The sequence below is a fragment of the Taudactylus pleione genome, unplaced genomic scaffold, assembly GCF_031769625.1.
Source record: "Taudactylus pleione unplaced genomic scaffold, aTauple2 ptg000726l, whole genome shotgun sequence".
Lineage (NCBI taxonomy): Eukaryota > Metazoa > Chordata > Amphibia > Anura > Myobatrachidae > Taudactylus > Taudactylus pleione.
In genome coordinates, this window is record NW_028285128.1 from 6,448,439 (window position 1) to 6,466,181 (window position 17,743).

Below are 17,743 nucleotides of genomic sequence, written 5' to 3' on the forward strand. Positions count from 1 at the left end.
CACAGTGAGATATCCCACAGTGTACTGGCCCTGATATCTGTGCTGCTCCCCAGGGGAGGAGACCTTTCCTCATTCCTTCCTTGAGTAGGAACAGGGGAAATGTCTGTCAGCCAGTCACGGCTGGGCATACACTGCCCGATGCGACCAACTTTCACTTTAAAAATATCGGAACAAATGGGCATGTCCGATCGATTGTTATTTGCAGATTGGTCACCCGCATACACTATGCAATTATCTGGCCGATATCAGGTGGATCAGGTAGATAATTGTACAGTGTATGCCCAGCATACAATATGCACATAAGATGTAACAGGATTTGGATGACAGTGAACTTGAGCGGTTGGGTTCATTATTGTATTTTGCCAACAGATACAGGAATGTCAGGTGTCTAGCTTCTGATGACTGGTGGGAATAATATCGTATGAGTTCTTGAAAGATATAGTTTAAGGTGATGAGAGGACATCCAAGATGAAGTAGCAGAAGATCATTCAGGAACACAGGCCAACAAAGATGACTCAAACTCTGTATAGGATAGATATAAACTAGCGGAGTGGATTGGGATTGAAATCCAGCCCAAGACATTATTACCAGTTAATTATACAGTGCAAACATATACTGCAGCAATTACAAAGAATATTTGACCATTCACATCACTCCCTGTCCCAGTGTAGCTTACACTCTATATTCCCTACCACATGTACATAAATAGTGGGAGGCAGTGCCAGATTAAGGTCCACATGGGCCTGGAGCTGAAATTTAGGAAGGCCTATTGTGTGTCGTCACAGGGGTGTGACCAGTATGTGGTGCTGTGGGATGTGACTAGCGCCTACCCTCAAAACCTCAATCTACCCCCTCTCTTCACTTATATCAATGTTGACGTTTCGGTTTATGCATCCTTCGTCAGGTATCCTTACTGGTTTATGCATTTTACATGGAGGGCACCCAGTAACTGTTATGTAAATTAAGCTGCTGAGTAGCGAGCATAAAACTCCTCTTTTTTGTTTTACAATGTGTGTGTATGTGTGTATATATATATATACACACACACAGTCAGGTGCATAAATATTGGGACATTGTCAGAATTTTCATATTTTGTCCTCTATTCCCCACCACAATGGCTTTGAAATGAAACAAACAAGATGTGCTTTAACTGCAGACTCTCAGATTTAATTTGAGGGTAATTGCATCCAAATCAGGTGAACGGTATAGGAATTACAACGGTTTCTATATGTGCCTCCCACTTTTTAAGGGGCCAAAAGTAATGGGACAAACTAAACAATCCTAAATCTAACTTTCACTTTTTAATACTTTGTTGCAAATCCTTTGCAGGCAATTACAGCCTGAAGTCTGGAACGCATAGACATCACCAGACGCTGGGTTTCATCCCTGGTGATGCTCTGTCAGGCCTCTACTGCAAATGTCTTCAGTTCATGCTTGTTTTTGGGCCATTTTCCCTTCAGTTTTCTCTTCATCAAGTGAAATGCATGTTCAATCGGATTCAGGTCAGGGGATTGACTTGGCCATTGCATAACATTCCACTTTTTAGCCTTAAAAAAACTCTTTGGTTGCTTTTGCAGTATGCTTCGGGTCATTGTCCATCTGCACTTTGAAGCGCCGTCCAATGTGCTCTGAAGCATTTGACTGAATATGAGCAAATAATATTGCCTGAAACACTTCAGAATTCATTCTGCTGCTTTTATCAGCAGTCACATCATCAATAAATACAAGGGAACCGGTTCCATTGGCAGCCATACATGCCCACGCCATGACACTACCACCACCATGCTTCACTGATGAGGTGGTATGTTTCGGATCATGAGCAGTTCCTTTCCTTCTCCATACTCTTCTCTTCCCATCACTCTGGTACAAGTTGATCTTTGTCTCATCTGTCCATAGGATGTTGTCCCAGAACTGTAATGGCTTTTTTAGATGTTGTTTGGCAAGCTCTAATCTGGTCTTCCTATTTTTGTGGCTCACCAATGATTTACATCTTGTGGTGAACCCTCTATATTCACTCTTGTGAAGTCTTCTCTTGATTGTTGACTTTGACACATATACACCTACCTCCTGGAGAGTGTTCTTGATTTGGCCAACTGTTGTGAAGGGGTTTTTCTTCACCAGGGAAATAATTCTTCTGTCATCCACCACAGTTGTTTTCCATGGACTTCCGGGTCTTTTGGTGTTGCTGAGCTCTCCGATGCGTTCTTTCTTTTAAAGAATGTTCCAAACAGTTGATTTGGCCACACCTAATGATTTTGCTATCTCTCTGATGGGTTTGTTTAGATTTTTCAGCCTAATTATGGCTTGCTTCACTGATAGTGACAGCTCTTTGGATCTCATATTGAGAGTCGACAGCAACTGATTCCAAATGCAAATGTCACACCTAGAATCAACTCCAGACCTTTTACCTGCTTAATTGATAATGAAATAATGAGGGAATAGCCCACACCTGTCCATGAAATAGCTTTTGAGTTGATAGTCCCATTACTTTTGGCCCCTTAAAAAGTGGGAGGCACATATAGAAACCGTTGTAATTCCTACACCATTCACCTGATTTGGATGTAATTACCCTCAAATTAAATCTGAAAGTCTGCAGTTAAAGCACATCTTGTTTGTTTCACTTCAAAGCCATTGTGGTGGTGAATAGAGGCCAAAGTATGAAAATTCTGTCAATGTCCCAATATTTATGCACCTGACAGTTTATGTATGTAATATTACATAATTATATACAATTACCTGGCACTCAATATACAAAAAAATGGTGTGCCCCACTGTCCAGTTCAGATGAGAGTTCCATGCAATATAGTATAAGAAGGAGACAATTCTCTGGGAGTTTAAATATCAAATATATATTTTTTTATAAGTTTACATAGCATAAAATCACTGTAATGTTTCAGGGGTACTGATGCACAGTCATCAGGAATTGATGAACGCGGTTTCAGTTATCAATCTTTGATTATTATGTTTCAGTACACCAAAACGTAGTGATTTCTTTGCTATGTACACCTATAAAAAAAAAATGTATATTGGATTCTTAAAGTCCTGGAGTGCCTTCTCCTTCATCTACACTAATAGATATATATATATATCTATCTATCTATCTCTATATCATGCAGTGTTTATAGTGTGTGTGTGTGTGTGTGTGTGTGTGTGTGTATATATATATATATATATATATATATATATGTATGTATGTATGTATATTACATTCTGCAGTATAGTGTGCACACTATATATATATATATATATATAACTGAAACAGAACATTAAAAAAATCTCTCAGTGGCACTCACAGGTGGAGCATAGCTTTTTCACAGTCTTTGAGGCTCAGGTTGCAGGACGTTGCATCCCCAATGAGCAGAGGCAGCAGCCACCAGTTAACATCACCCAGCCGGGCTGCATTCACGAAGAGCAGGTCCCGGCATAGCCTGCTTTTATGCTCGGTAGTGGTTGCGGCGGGGGCACCAATGTGATGTCATGTTGTGTGACGTCACATGACATGGAGGAGGCCCCTAGACTCTGCACTACATAGTACACAGGGATAGCTAGTAACCCACATTTTATTTGAATCGCGGGTGAGTAGAAGTGAGAGATGGGTGCAGGTCCGGCGGGGATTGAGTTGTCGGTGCCTTAGATGGCGCTGGCACTCAGGCTGTGCCGCTGTAACAGGAAATAAAAGTTTTCCTGTCTACAGCAACACAGTGGGCCCATTTTAATGGGAGGGCCTGGAGCTGCAGCTCCACCCACCCCATTGTTAATCCGGCCCTGGTGGGAGGATATACAAACTCCACACAGGGCCTTGGCGGGAATTGAACCCATTACCTCAGTAATCTGGGCATTACTGCCTCACTTTGAGTAGCTTCTCATTTGTCAGGGTATGTGGGGGGATTGGATTTCACTTTCAGTCCAGAGCTGCTGTGGACCCCTCATCACTCTCTTCCCCATCACCCCTAGAAGGCCATGCCCCACAGAGCATCAGAGGAGTCCTGGGAGAGAAACATGACTGGCACACAATTGTGAAGCTAAATAGTTATCTTCTGTCTTTTCAGCTCAGGGATATGCAGGGAGGGACGCAGCCAATTTGGATAATACAGAGCAGAAATGGATTTAGACCTCATGGGGCCCTAAGCAAGATATCAGTTTGGGGCCCCGCTCCCTCAACTGCATACAATTTTACACATACACACACATACTTTACACTGTCCCCATAGCCGTATACACTGCCCCATAGTCTCATACACACACTTTTTTTTTATTGGCTCTAGTAATATGGAACTGAGGGGCATATTCAATTAGCCGCGAAAAGTCCCGTACTTTTCGCCGACATTACTGGTTTTCCATGCGGAAAAGTATCATGCTCGTCCCCACTTATCCCCATATTCAATTCCAATTTTGCGAAAACGGAACCCGGCGAATTAGAAACCAGCAGCGAAAAGTCCTGTAAGATTTGGGGAAATCAGCCTGACAACCCCCAAATAGCTGCTAATTAGCGTCTATGCCAAAGTGGTGAAGAATAGCATTTAGCAGCAAATTTGTGGTACATGAAAGTCAGTGCTAGCATATTTTGAAGTTGCTAAAGTGAAGTATTAAAAAAACTTTAAAAAATCCACCTGCCACAAGCACCTGCAAAATTAAAAACATCTGGGGCATACTTGGGGACCCCCCTGGAGTCTATTTCGCTAGTTTTTAAGTTTGTCCCCCAACTTTGCTTTTATTTCGCCCCCAAAATGAAAGTACTTTTTTGGGGTGTTTAGTTTTTTTTTTTTTCTTTTTTTTTTAACACCACAGTTTATCTTTGGGGGGGGCTGTGCAGGGTGGTCTCCACAAGTTTGCACCCCAAACCCCAATTCTGCATTTTTTTTTCGACAGCTTTCATAAAGTCTTTGGAATTGAATACGGGGATAAGTGGTGAAGTGACGTCACCAGCGAAAACAGCTTATCACAGCTAATTGAATATGCCCCATAGTCATAACCCATGCATAGGGGTATATAACGTAATATTCTAGAAGGTGAAACACGAATATTCAAAAATATTCCCTCTCCATATAAAAGTGATCGGCCACCCAACCAGCAGTCAGTTCACAGCTGTATATTGTGTTTTTCTTGTCTGTGTATCTCAAAAATTAGAGGCAATCTAGCAAAACTGATGTCCATATTTGGAATCAGCATCACAGAGTTTGTTTGATGGCATTACGGACCTCATTCAGAGTCTGTCGAAGCGGCCGCACGGTCGTACGGGAAAAGGGGCCGGATATGCAAATGATTCCCTCGCAAGTTGCGTCCCTAAGTTTGGATCGGTAGCTGGCCGGCCAAGGGGAGGAAGCGGTCGGAAATAAAAAATAATACGCCCCCTTCTCGTACGCATTGCACGTCATCTCCGGGCATATAAGGATTAATCGAGACCATCGGAACTGGTCGCAGAGCTTAAGGTTGACCATACCCTCTCTGAAGCTCTACAATCATGTCAGTGTAAAAACCTCCCATGTCACATGTGCCATGACGCTACTTTGTTAATTATGCACTCCCATAAAACGCCGTTCGCATAATTAGGCACGCCTGCGTTCGGATCTCCACTCACTCAAACTACCGCCCTGGCTGTGTTCAAGGAGAGAAAAATTTCTGATTGTAGCGGCTAGTTTGCGAACGCGCATTGCGAACTTTACGCATGCGCAGTATAGCGAACATCGGTGGAGTACGACTGTGCGGCAGCTTCGACCGACTCTGAATGAGGTCCTAATTATGTCCTGATCCAAGACAAGCAGCTTAGGCTTAACAACCTGCAACAAAACTTCCAGCAGCTGAAAGAAGAATGCTGACGAGTATGACAAGTATGCAGCTAAAGGCCTCATACACATGGCCACCGGTAAGGTATCAGCTGACCATTGTGTGTGAATGCTTTTACTGAGCTACATCTCAGTCACTACACTGATTTATTGCCATATCTCATGCCACATATTTGCCTCTTCTCACTATTACTGATGTCTTCCAACTGTATCTACACTGTTTTCCCTCATCCCATCACTGTCTTTTTATAATAATTGTCTTTGTAGTAACTTTGTCTTTTTTTCTAATTGTCTTTGTAGTAACTTCTCTCGCCCCTATCTTCTCTCCACTGTCCTACATCATTTCTACTTCCTCCCTCATGACAGCATACACAATAGGATTCATCCACGACCCTGGATAGTCAGGACAGGAAAGTAATGGGACCTTTCCTGTATCTTCTTTCCTAACCTTTTGTAATGAGTATAGAAGAGTGGTGTTGGACTCTTGGGCTTCCTGGGTGTGGTGTGTGTGTGAATAATGTATAGAATTGGGGAGGGAAAGGAAGGGTACGGGGCTTGATACTGTGGGAGTACCCTTTCCTGCCGATTGTTATGCATGTACCATATTCAGTCTGAGCGCTCACCTGTGGTGTTTGTGTGGAGGATGGATTAAGGAGGGTGGGGTGTGTATGATGTAGGTTTATGTATGCATTCGTAAAAGGTTGCATAAGTGGAGGAAATCGTGTTAGTGATCGTTGTGTGACAATATAGTATGTCAAATGTGGATGTAGAATAAAGAGACAAGACAAATGTGGGGGACCAATCCGTTTATTTGAGTAGTCACAGGTCACAGTGCTTCTCTGCAGATGGTGGAGGTGACATCTTGAGGACTAATATATATATATATATATATATATATATATGTATATATATATATATATATATATGTATATACAGTCAGGCCCATAAATATTGGGACATTGCCAGAATTTTCATATTTTGGCCTCTATTCACCACCACAATGGCTTTGAAATGAAACAAACAAGATGTGCTTTACCTGCAGACTTTCAGATTTAATTTGAGGGTAATTACATCCAAATCGGGTGAACGGTGTAGGAATTACAACGGTTTCTATAAGTGCCTCCCACTTTTTAAGGGGCCAAAAGTAATGGGAACAATCAACTCAAAATCTATTTCATGGACAGGTGTGGGCTATTCCCTCGTTATTTCATTATCAATTAAGCAGGTAAAAGGTCTGGAATTGATTCTAGGTGTGACATTTGCATTTGGAATCAGTTGCTGTCAACTCTCAATGGGCATATTGAATGCGGATTGTAGTGTGATATTAACGAGTGAATTCGCATTGCGAATTCAGGTAATATCACAGGGATTTACTATAAATCCCTTGCAGGGACAGAGCTTGCGATAAAGCTCTGTCCCTGCGGATCCCATCCGCACTCTAGTCGCGGTATTTTCGGAAAAAATACCGCGACTAAGAGCCCGCGCATGCGCCGACCGACCACCGCTGCTACCCCCCCACCGGCGCTAAGCCCCGCCCCCCGCGATCACGGACCCCCGCGACCCCCCCCTCCCCCCCCCCCCCGCGACCCCCACTCCCTTCATTACACTTACCTGCATCCTCCTGGCCTCCGGTGGTCTTCTCCGGGCTTCCCGATCAGGTGATCTCCCATACTGCACTGGGGCACGATCACCTGATGACTGGGCCCCAGTGCACTGTGGGAGACCAGCTGACCGGAGAGGAGCCATCACCGGAGGCTCGATCACCGGTCCCTGGATTCAGGTAAGTGAAAAAAAAAATGTTTAATTTTTTTTTTCTTTTTTTTACAGCAATCAGCTTGCGGTCTATTTAGACCACATAGCTGATTACTGGTACCGGCTCCCGCCTCTGCTCTCCCCGTTAGAGCAGAGTGGGAGCCCGGTAACCGGGGGAGACCCTGGATAACGCCACCTCCAGGTGGCGTTATTATCACAGGGCTTCCCCCGGTATTTTTTTACAATTTATTTTTAGTAACTTGCACACGGATCACATTTCCCATTACAATTATGGGAAATGCGATCTGCTTTACTAAAAATAAGTGATACTGGGGGTTGGAGTAGAATTTTAATAATTCTACTCCAATTGCCCTGTAATAAATACAGGTGAAACTAAAATAATGTGAAAAGGGTGTGAAAACACCCTTTTTCACTTTATTTTAGTAAAAATAATGTTAATAAATAGAGCCCAATATGAGATCCAAAGAGCTGTCACTATCAGTGATGCAAGCCATCATTAGGCTGAGAAATCAAAACAAACCCATCAGGGAGATAGCAAAAACATTAGGTGTGGCCAAATCAACTGTTTGGAACATTCTTAAAAAGAAAGAACACACCGGAGAGCTCAGCAACACCAAAAGACCCGGAAGACCACGGAAAACAACTGTGGTGGATGACAAAAGAATTATTTCCCTGGTGAAGAAAAACCCCTTCACAACAGTTGGCCAAATCAAGAACACTCTCCAGGAGGTAGATGTATATGTGTCAAAGTCAACAATCAAGAGAAGACTTCACAAGAGTGAATATAGAGGGTTCACCACAAGATGCAAACCATTGGTGAGCCACAAAAACAGGAAGACCAGATTAGAGTTTGCCAAACAACATCTAAAAAAGCCATTACAGTTCTGGAACAACATCCTATGGACAGATGAGACAAAGATCAACTTGTACCAGAGTGATGGGAAGAGAAGAGTATACAGAAGGAAAGGAACTGCTCATGATCCAAAACATACCACCTCATCATTGAAGCATGGTGGTGGTAGTGTCATGGCGTGGGCATGTATAGCTGCCAATGGAACTGGTTCCCTTGTATTTATTGATGATGTGACTGCTGACAAAAGCAGCAGAATGAATTCTGAAGTGTTTCGGGCAATATTATATGCTCATATTCAGTCAAATGCTTCAGAAATCATTGGTTGGCGCTTCACAGTGCAGATGGACAATGACCCGAAGCATACTGCAAAAGCAACCAAAGAGTTTTTTAAGGCTAAAAAGTGGAATGTTATGCAATGGCCAAGTCAATCCCCTGACCTGAATCCGATTGAGCATGCATTTCACTTGATGAAGACAAAACTGAAGGGAAAATGCCCCAAGAACAAGCAGGAACTGAAGACATTTGCAGTAGAGGCCTGGCAGAGCATCACCAGGGATGAAACCCAGCGTCTGGTGATGTCTATGCGTTCCAGACTTCAGGCTGTAATTGTCTGCAAAGGATTTGCAACAAAGTATTAAAAAGTGAAAGTTAGATTTAGTATTGTTTAGTTTGTCCCATTACTTTTGGCCCCTTAAAAAGTGGGAGGCACATATAGAAACCGTTGTAATTCCTACACCGTTCACCTGATTTGGATGTAATTACCCTCAAATTAAATCTGAAAATCTGCAGGTAAAGCACATCTTGTTTGTTTCATTTCAAAGCCATTGTGGTGGTGAATAGAGGACAAAATATGAAAATTCTGTCAATGTCCCAATATTTATGGACCTGACTGTATATATACACACACACATACATACACCTCTATCCAGGACAGTGGTAACTGTACTCCCGTTGATTGGTTTCTGGGTGGGGGAAGTCAGGTGATTCTGGTAGGCAGCAACTTTAGAGTTTGGGGGAGGTTTACCTGCAACTGTGCACTGTCAGGGAGCAGAGGTTGATGGTCTCCTTCCCTGAAGTCCTGCTGTATGTATCTTCGGGATTACTAATTTGTGGGAGGTTGGAGGGACTGGCTTTGCTAAGGAGCTGTGTCTTTCCTTGGAACTGCAGCCTTAATATTTTGACAATGTACCTGTAAGACACCTTGGCCTTGCTCACCTATTCAACCTTTCTTCTCAACCGATGTCTTCCCTGTGTCTTTAAACATGCTCTTATCTCCCGTTCTCAATAAATCATGTTTTCACCCTTCCTCTCTTTCTAATTAACTCCCTCCCCCACCTCTCCGCATTGCATTAGCTTCAAATTTCTTGAAAGACTTGTTGACTCTTCCATTCCCTTCTCAGACTGCTTTTAGCTAAGCAAAAGGTCAACTTCTGTCTTTTCATACTCTTTGACTTCCCCATCATTTTTGACCACTGTCTTCCCTGACACCCTCTGCTCCCTTGTATTACTCTTGGTTCACCTCCTACCTTTTCATTTGTTACTGCAGTGTCTCCACTTCTGACTTATTTGTCCTTTTCTCTTTTATGTCTACACCACCCCCTTTGGCCTCCACTATCAATGCAGAATTCTATCCCACATATCCAACTGATATTTTGCAATATCTACCAGGTGGCCCCTATAGGTGTGCGCATAAGCTGGCAGAGGGGGTGCTGCAACAGGATCCCCCCACACCAGGTTATGAACTACTCTTCTCCTCTGGGACATAGACTGTTCACTTGGGCAAAGGCAACCTGGGCAGTGAGTAGTGTATTTGTGTGTGGGGGGTTGTCCATGACTTGGCAGGCAGGGGGGGATCTCTTAGAGGCATCCCCTGTGCCGGCTTTTGCTCACACCTATGGTGATCCCAGGCTTCCCCAAATTTAGATTAGCTTAGATTCAGACACCTTTCTCTGTACTAATGATCCTACCCCTCACCATATCTCCCTTATTGTTGATATCATGCACTTTACCAGTTTCCCATGCCTGATGCCATCACTGACTCTACCATTAGCTTCCAGCCCCTGTTGCTGTCCTGTCAAAGCCAAAACTCTTATCCACTCACTCATTACATCTTGCCTTGACTACTGTAATACCCTTGCTAAAACTTCCCCTTCATACAGATCTAACATAGTTGAGAAAAACACCTTTCTCGACCACACTGCTTTGCCTCTCCCCCTGTCCTGTAACATCCACTCACTTTCATCTTCAAAACTCCTCCCACACTTGTCCCCAACTATGGAACTCCATCAACCTACAATCTTTTCAACCGCATCCTCCAAATCCACCTCCTAATGCTCTTTACCAGTTTCCCATGCCTGCTGCCTTGTTGTCATGACTGACACTTCCACCTCCTCATGCTTGCCAACCTATGCTGGACATCTCAAATCCTCATCCTCTGTCTACACTGTATATCCCTTATGCTGAATTGTTATACTGTTTGCTTGATGCTGTAATTCGTACTTGTCTTTATGTTACATGTAATTACTCTGACATGATATACTTGATACGGATTCTGTGGCACCTTTCAATTAACGTTGATGACGATAATGCTCAGAAAATTAGAACTACTCAACCTCTTGATGATAGGTCCCTGTTACAGTGTGGAGCTAATTTTGGACAGCAAAGCAAAATGTCAGAACATGATAACAGGGGCTGGGTCAACACGACAATGCCGTCACCAGTATCCCAACATGGTTCTAATGCTACTTAAAGCATTTTAACCATGCGGTTCTTATAAATTTTAACATTCTGATAAGCGGCATAGATCGAACTATATATTGGGGCCATTCCATGTCAAAGCAACCCACTTTTTGTTAAAATTTTACCTCACCAGCTCAGATATGGAGAGTATACAGTCAGGTCCATAAATATTGGGACATTGACAGAATTTTCAGATTTTGGCCTCTATTCACAACCACAATGGTTTTGAAATGAAACAAACAAGATGTGCTTTAACTGCAGACTTTCAGATTTAATTTGAGGGTATTTACATCCAAATCGGGTGAACGGTGTAGGAATTACAACAGTTTCAATATGTGCCTCCCACTTTTTAAGGGACCAAAAGTAATGGGACTATCAACTCAAAAGCTATTTCATGGACAGGTGTGAGCTATTCCCTCATTATTTCATTATCAATTAAGCAGGTAAAAGGTCTGGAATTGATTCTAGGTGTGACATTTGCATTTGGAATCAGTTGCTATCACCTCTCAATATGAGATCCAAAGAGCTGTCACTATCAGTGAAGCAAGCCATCATTAGGCTGAAAAATCAAAACAAACCCATCAGAGAGATAGCAAAAACATTAGGTGTGGCCAAATCAACTGTTTGGAACATTCTTAAAAAGAAAGAACGCACCAGAGAGCTCAGCAACACCAAAAGACCCGGAAGACCACGGAAAACAACTGTGGTGGATAACAAAATAATTATTTCCCTGGTGAAGAAAAACCCCTCCACAACAGTTGGCCAAATCAAGAACACTCTCCAGGAGGTAAATGTATATGTGTCAAAGTCAACAATCAAGAGAAGACTTCACAAGAGTGAATATAGAGGGTTCACCACAAGATGCAAACCATTGGTGAGCCACAAAAACAGGAAGACCAGATTAGAGTTTGCCAAACAACATCTAAAAAAGCCATTACAGTTCTGGAACAACATCCTATGGACAGATGAGACAAAGATCAACTTGTACCAGAGTGATGGGAAGAGAAGAGTATGGAGAAGGAAAGGAACTGCTCATGACCCAAAACATACCACCTCATCAGTGAAGCATGGTGGTGGTAGTGTCATGGCGTGGGCATGTATGGCTGCCAATGGAACTGGTTCCCTTGTATTTATTGATGATGTGACTGCTGACAAAAGCAGCAGAATGAATTCTGAAGTGTTTCGGGCAATATTATATGCTCATATTCAGTCAAATACTTCAGAACTCATTGGACGGCGCTTCACAGTGCAGATGGACAATGACCCGAAGCATACTGCAAAAGCAGACAAAGTTTTTTAAGGCTAAAAAGTGGAATGTTATGCAATGGCCAAGTCAATCCTCTGACCTGAATCTGATTGAGCACAAAACTGAAGGGAAAATGCCCCAAGAACAAGCAGGAACTGAAGACATTTGCAGTAGAGGCCTGGCAGAGCATCACCAGGGATGAAACCCAGCGTCTGGTGATGTCTATGCATTCCAGACTTCAGGCTGTAATTGCCTGCAAAGGATTTGCAACAAAGTATTAAAAAGTGAAAGTTAGATTTAGGATTGTTTAGTTTGTCCCATTACTTTTGGCCCCTTAAAAAGTGGAAGGCACATATAGAAACCGTTGTAATTTCTACACAGTTCACCTGATTTGGATGTAATTACCCTCAAATTAAATCTGAAAGTCTGCAGTTAAAGCACATCTTGTTTGTTTCATTTGAAAGCCATTGTGGTGGTGAATAGAGGCCAAAATATGAAAATTCTGTCAATGTCCCAATATTTATGGACCTGACTGTATATGTAGTCTAAGCAAAATACTAAATTTTATTTAAATATCTCATGCCGTTTCCAATATATGTAAAGTTTTCAAAAATCTGTCAAAAACGCACAACCAGCATATTTTCGCCATAGCAACTCTCATAATTATATAAAAAATAGTATCTGGAGACAAGGTAGGCGCTAAAACAACGATGCAGCACTCAGGTGTTACTATTGGTTACACCCTTATAACCCAATGATCAATAGTAAAATAAAAAATTTATAGAAACACTCAAATGCGCTATAGCACATTTGAGTGTTTCTATACATTTTAGATTTTACCAGCTCTCCTTATTACGCTAGAGATGTGGGAGTGGTGTAATTTTACTGTGTTTTTATGCCCTTTGATATACAACACAATAGGCTTTTTGAGGAAAAACTTTTTACAAATTCAAACTGAAATTTTTGATCATGATTATATCAAAAAGTGCGTCGACAAAAAAAGTAAAAACAAAACTTCTGGAAATAATCTATACATAATGTTAATTGTTTTTCAAAATTTAAAAGTGGGAGGATAATGGTTTCGGTATACAATCGGGAAACCGGCTGCCTTAATACCGGCAGCCGGCTTCCCGACTGTCATATCCCGGCGAGGGTGAAATGCCGGGCGTCTAGATGTAGATGCCTGACATTTCCCCGACGCCGGGAGACCATCTGGGAAAACTGCATTAAATACTTACAGATCTGTCTTATCTTTTACAACCGGCGCCCGGCATCCCGATCGAAGGGATGCCGGGCGCCGCGGGGGGGAGGGTTAGGTTTAGGGCACCCGGGGGGGACATAGGGTTAGGCACCCTCCTGGGAGGGTTAGGCTAGGGGGAAGAGGGGTTAGGGTTAGGCACCCCCAGGGGGGACTTAGGTTTAGGCAGCGGGGAAGGGGGGGGAAAGGGTTAGGCACTTGGGGGGAGGTTAGGGTTAGACACCCCTAAGGAGGGTTAGGTTAGTTTATACTTACCTTGGGGACGATCAGGATTTCCAGCGCTGTCGGGCTTCCGTTGCCGGGCTCTGCTCATCTGTCAGCCAGTCGCTGCCGGGAATCGAGCCGCCGGTATTTCATACCGATTCCATGGGTTCATAGTTAAAATTAATTTTAAAGCAAAGTAGTTTATTAAAAAAGCCGGGTGTATTACAAGTAGTAATAGGTAATAATAGATTTGATGGATTCATTAGTTTAATTATATAAATCAAGTTGAATAGAAATACTTGACATTGTATTAGTCAATCAACAATGTTAGCTGAAGATAGTTTGACAATGCCTCAGTGGTTTTTAAAGTGTCATCAGGAGACATGACATAAATTCTTCCAGTGGGAGTTATAGGGTCGACTTTGCATAAGACATCTATTAGAGGTATCCATAGTACATAAGGCTTCCTTGGATAGAAGAATGATGGTGAAGGTCCAGCTGGATGTCCTCTTATCTAACTAACTTTACATGCACACAATAAATTCACACTAAGCACGTACTAGGTTCTTCTATTTAGAATAATTAATACAATATTTGCTCGGTCTGTAATCAAACAAGCTTCAAATTCTCTAAAGTATTCAGTACCAAAGTCATTACCTTGTTCTGGCAGTTTTGGTAATAAATCCAAGACTGGTATTACTGCTCCCTCTTCATTTATTGTTATCTTCCACACAAGCATCAACTCGCACCTGCACCAAGAAAATGACATGACCAACATTGCGGGGTATGACTGCAGGAGCTGCTAAAGTATGCAAAACATGGAAAGGTAATTACTAAGCATTAATTACATCACAACCACTCGCTAATATAGATTTGCACAGACCTAGATAAAATAGTAATGTGTTTGTATATAACCAATAAAAAAAGAGAAGAATAATTTCTTAAAGACAGTATCTGTGAGCCTGTGGAACATGATCAGGAACATTAACCCACCTAATAAAGGAGTGGGCATCCACTGTAAGGGAATAGGGAGAGCACATTTATTCTGTGATACAGAAGCTTGGGAAGGGTTAAAAATGAAATGGTTTGGATGAAATAATTACTGGACAGATAAACATACTTCTCTATGATTTTTTAACTCTAAACGGTCCATGACTTCCTTGATGGTTAAAGCAGTGGTACCCTTAGTGAGTTTTTACACTGTGGTCCTTGGGGTCTCTCTCTAATGAAATAGTTTTAATGTATTGTTCCGTTGTGTATATAACTGATGTGGGAAAGTTATCGGCTTCTGTCCGGGAGAAGGGTGGCACTACACCATGTGCTGCCCCTGTCCCTTGTACACCAGCATTGGGATGTACAGTACAGCACTGCCCGGAGCGTCCTCTGGCGCCGCTCTGCAACAGTGATACTGGTTGCAGAGTGCTCTTGCAAGCACCCTGCAACCCAAGTGCAGGGGCCCTGGACGACCGCACTGCCTACACACCGAATTACAGCCCTGATCTGATTCGGTTCAATGTAACTTCCATATTATATGTCTGCAACAGAGGTTTTCAATGTACCCATTACCCTTGTGACTTTTTTCACACCATTTCATATTCGAAAACACAATAAACAAATTATTTAAAGGAAAAAAAAAAAGTCACATATTCCATTACATTTAACATACCCAGGGAGTTCAGGGTTCATCAAAACCAGGTAATCTGCACAAGATCCTAGTGGAAGTCCAACTGCAAGTGGGTATTTTTCCTGCACATAAAACACAAATTTACAGGACTTTTAAAAATGTATACAAGACTGTTAAATAATTTTAATGAAATATCTATATAATAATCGAGAAAGCATGTTTCTCTATCTGTCTGTCTTTTTGTCATTTATGCACGGCCAGAGTTTTTTACCTAGCTCCGCCAAATTTGGCATTGTAGTGTAGTTTGACCAGGATTAGGTTTTTGGCAAGGTTAGAACTTTGTCAGGGCCACACACTGTCACGCAATCCCTAAATCCCACTCTTAAATCACACAGGTTTTCAGGGCTGGCTCCAGTGGAAATTGGCAGTTTGCCAAAAACCTGTAAGAAAGCTAAAAAAGTATCCTTTTAACCTCAGTCTGAGCAAACTTGATGACTCATGCATGTTCATATTAAATCCAGAGCCACTGTGTTTGCATGCAAGGGCATAACTAGAACTTTGTGGGCCACATAGCAAGATCTTAAAGGGCCCCCACAGATGTAAAATAAAAACAAATACATTTGCCCCCACACAGAATCCATTCATGTTATGCCACACAGACCCCAGTCTGGTTATGCCACACAGTAGTATCCCTTATACACATTATGCCATGCAACAGCAGTGCCCCTTACCTATTATACCACACAGTAATGCCCTTTACAGATTATGCCACATAGTAGTAGTCACATAGTAGTAGTGCTCCATATAACACATTATTCCACACAATAGTAGTGCCCCTTACACATTAGGTCCCTCCCATGTCCCTCCAGCAACCTCTCACCTCCTGTGTGCCATCAGCGCCCAGCTAATTACAGCTGGCGCACCGGCAGACATGGACAGACACCACTGGCGCAACTTGAATCTGGCGCTGGTCACGAGCCAATCGAATCTTGTGGTCTGGCAGACTATCAGGAGCTGTCACTGCTGATTGGCTGCCGGTACGTGAGCTGATTGCCTCACGACATGCGGCGCTGTCTCTCCATAACTGCCTACCAGTGCGCCAGCTGTAATCAGATGATGGGCCAGCACCAAATCAACATCGCTGACACAGCAGTGGGCCACAGAGGCAGCTTGGGCATCATAGCAGCTGCACCCCATGCACCCACAGTAGTTACACCACTGCTTGCATGTATGTTAGCAAACAGTGGGATCATTTTCAGGATCAATGGAATGGGGTTATAGACGAGGACACTGTAAACAAATAAAGACTGCATGTGTACTTCAGGGTCCAGCCTTCAACACGGGCAATGCCGGGTATTCCAGCTAGTAAATAATAATGTAATAATGTATTTACTTAAATGTATAACAAAACTTTGACACATGCAGCATTTTTATGAACATCATCTAAGGTAAAATAAAAAAAAAAATTCTACATCAGGTAAAAAAATTTGACATCTGGCCATTTAACCAACCATAAATACCTGCCATGCCAATAGTCCATCTTCTCAAATTTTATACATATTATTACCATATAGGTTAGTGTATATATATATATATATATATATATATATACACATACGCACAACGGGTAAAATAAGTATTGAACACATCAACATTTTTCTCACTAAATATATTTGTAATGGAATTTTCTCCAAATGTCAGCCACAACCCATGCAATCCACACATGCAAAGAAATCAAACCATAGATGTCCATAAATGAAGTTATGTGTAATAATGTAAAATGACACAGGGAAGAAGTATTGAACATATGAAGAAAGGCAGGTCCAAAAAAGTAATGGTACGCCAAGACACTAGCTGTAATCCATCAGTAATTAGAAAGCAATCCTGCACCTTGGCAAATTAATATAAGCTGGTTCAGTCCCAACTGATGGCTTATAAAAAGGTGTCTCATTACCAAGGTGTCACACAAGAAACATCTCATGATGGGTAATAGCAAAGAGCTCCCTCAAGACCTTTGCAACCTTATTGTTGCAAAACATACTGATGGCATTGGTTACAGAAGGATTTCTAAACTTCTGAATGTTCCAGTGAGCACTGTTGTGGCCATAATCCGGAAGTGGAAAGACCATCATTTCACCATAAACCGGCCACGACCAGGTGCTCCTCGCAAGATTTCTAACAGAAGAGTGAAAATAATTATCAGAATTGTTGTCCAAAAGCCAAGGACCACTTGTTTAGAGCTTCAGAAAGACCTGGAATTAGC

General features: G+C 42.3%; 1 protein-coding gene across 4 annotated transcripts in view; it reads right to left on the reverse strand.

Moving 5' to 3' along the window:
* CENPP (centromere protein P) overlaps positions 1-17,743 on the reverse strand; it is a 475,725-nt gene that overhangs the window by 2,093 nt on the left and 455,889 nt on the right. For all 4 annotated transcript variants that reach the window (XM_088456903.1, XM_088456902.1, XM_088456900.1 and 1 more), the window contains exons 7-8: positions 15,523-15,602; positions 14,514-14,605 (exon numbers count right to left, since the gene is read on the reverse strand). In XM_088456903.1, the coding sequence (XP_088313029.1) occupies positions 14,514-14,605; positions 15,523-15,602 (172 nt within the window). The remainder of the gene's footprint in view (positions 1-14,513; positions 14,606-15,522; positions 15,603-17,743) is intronic.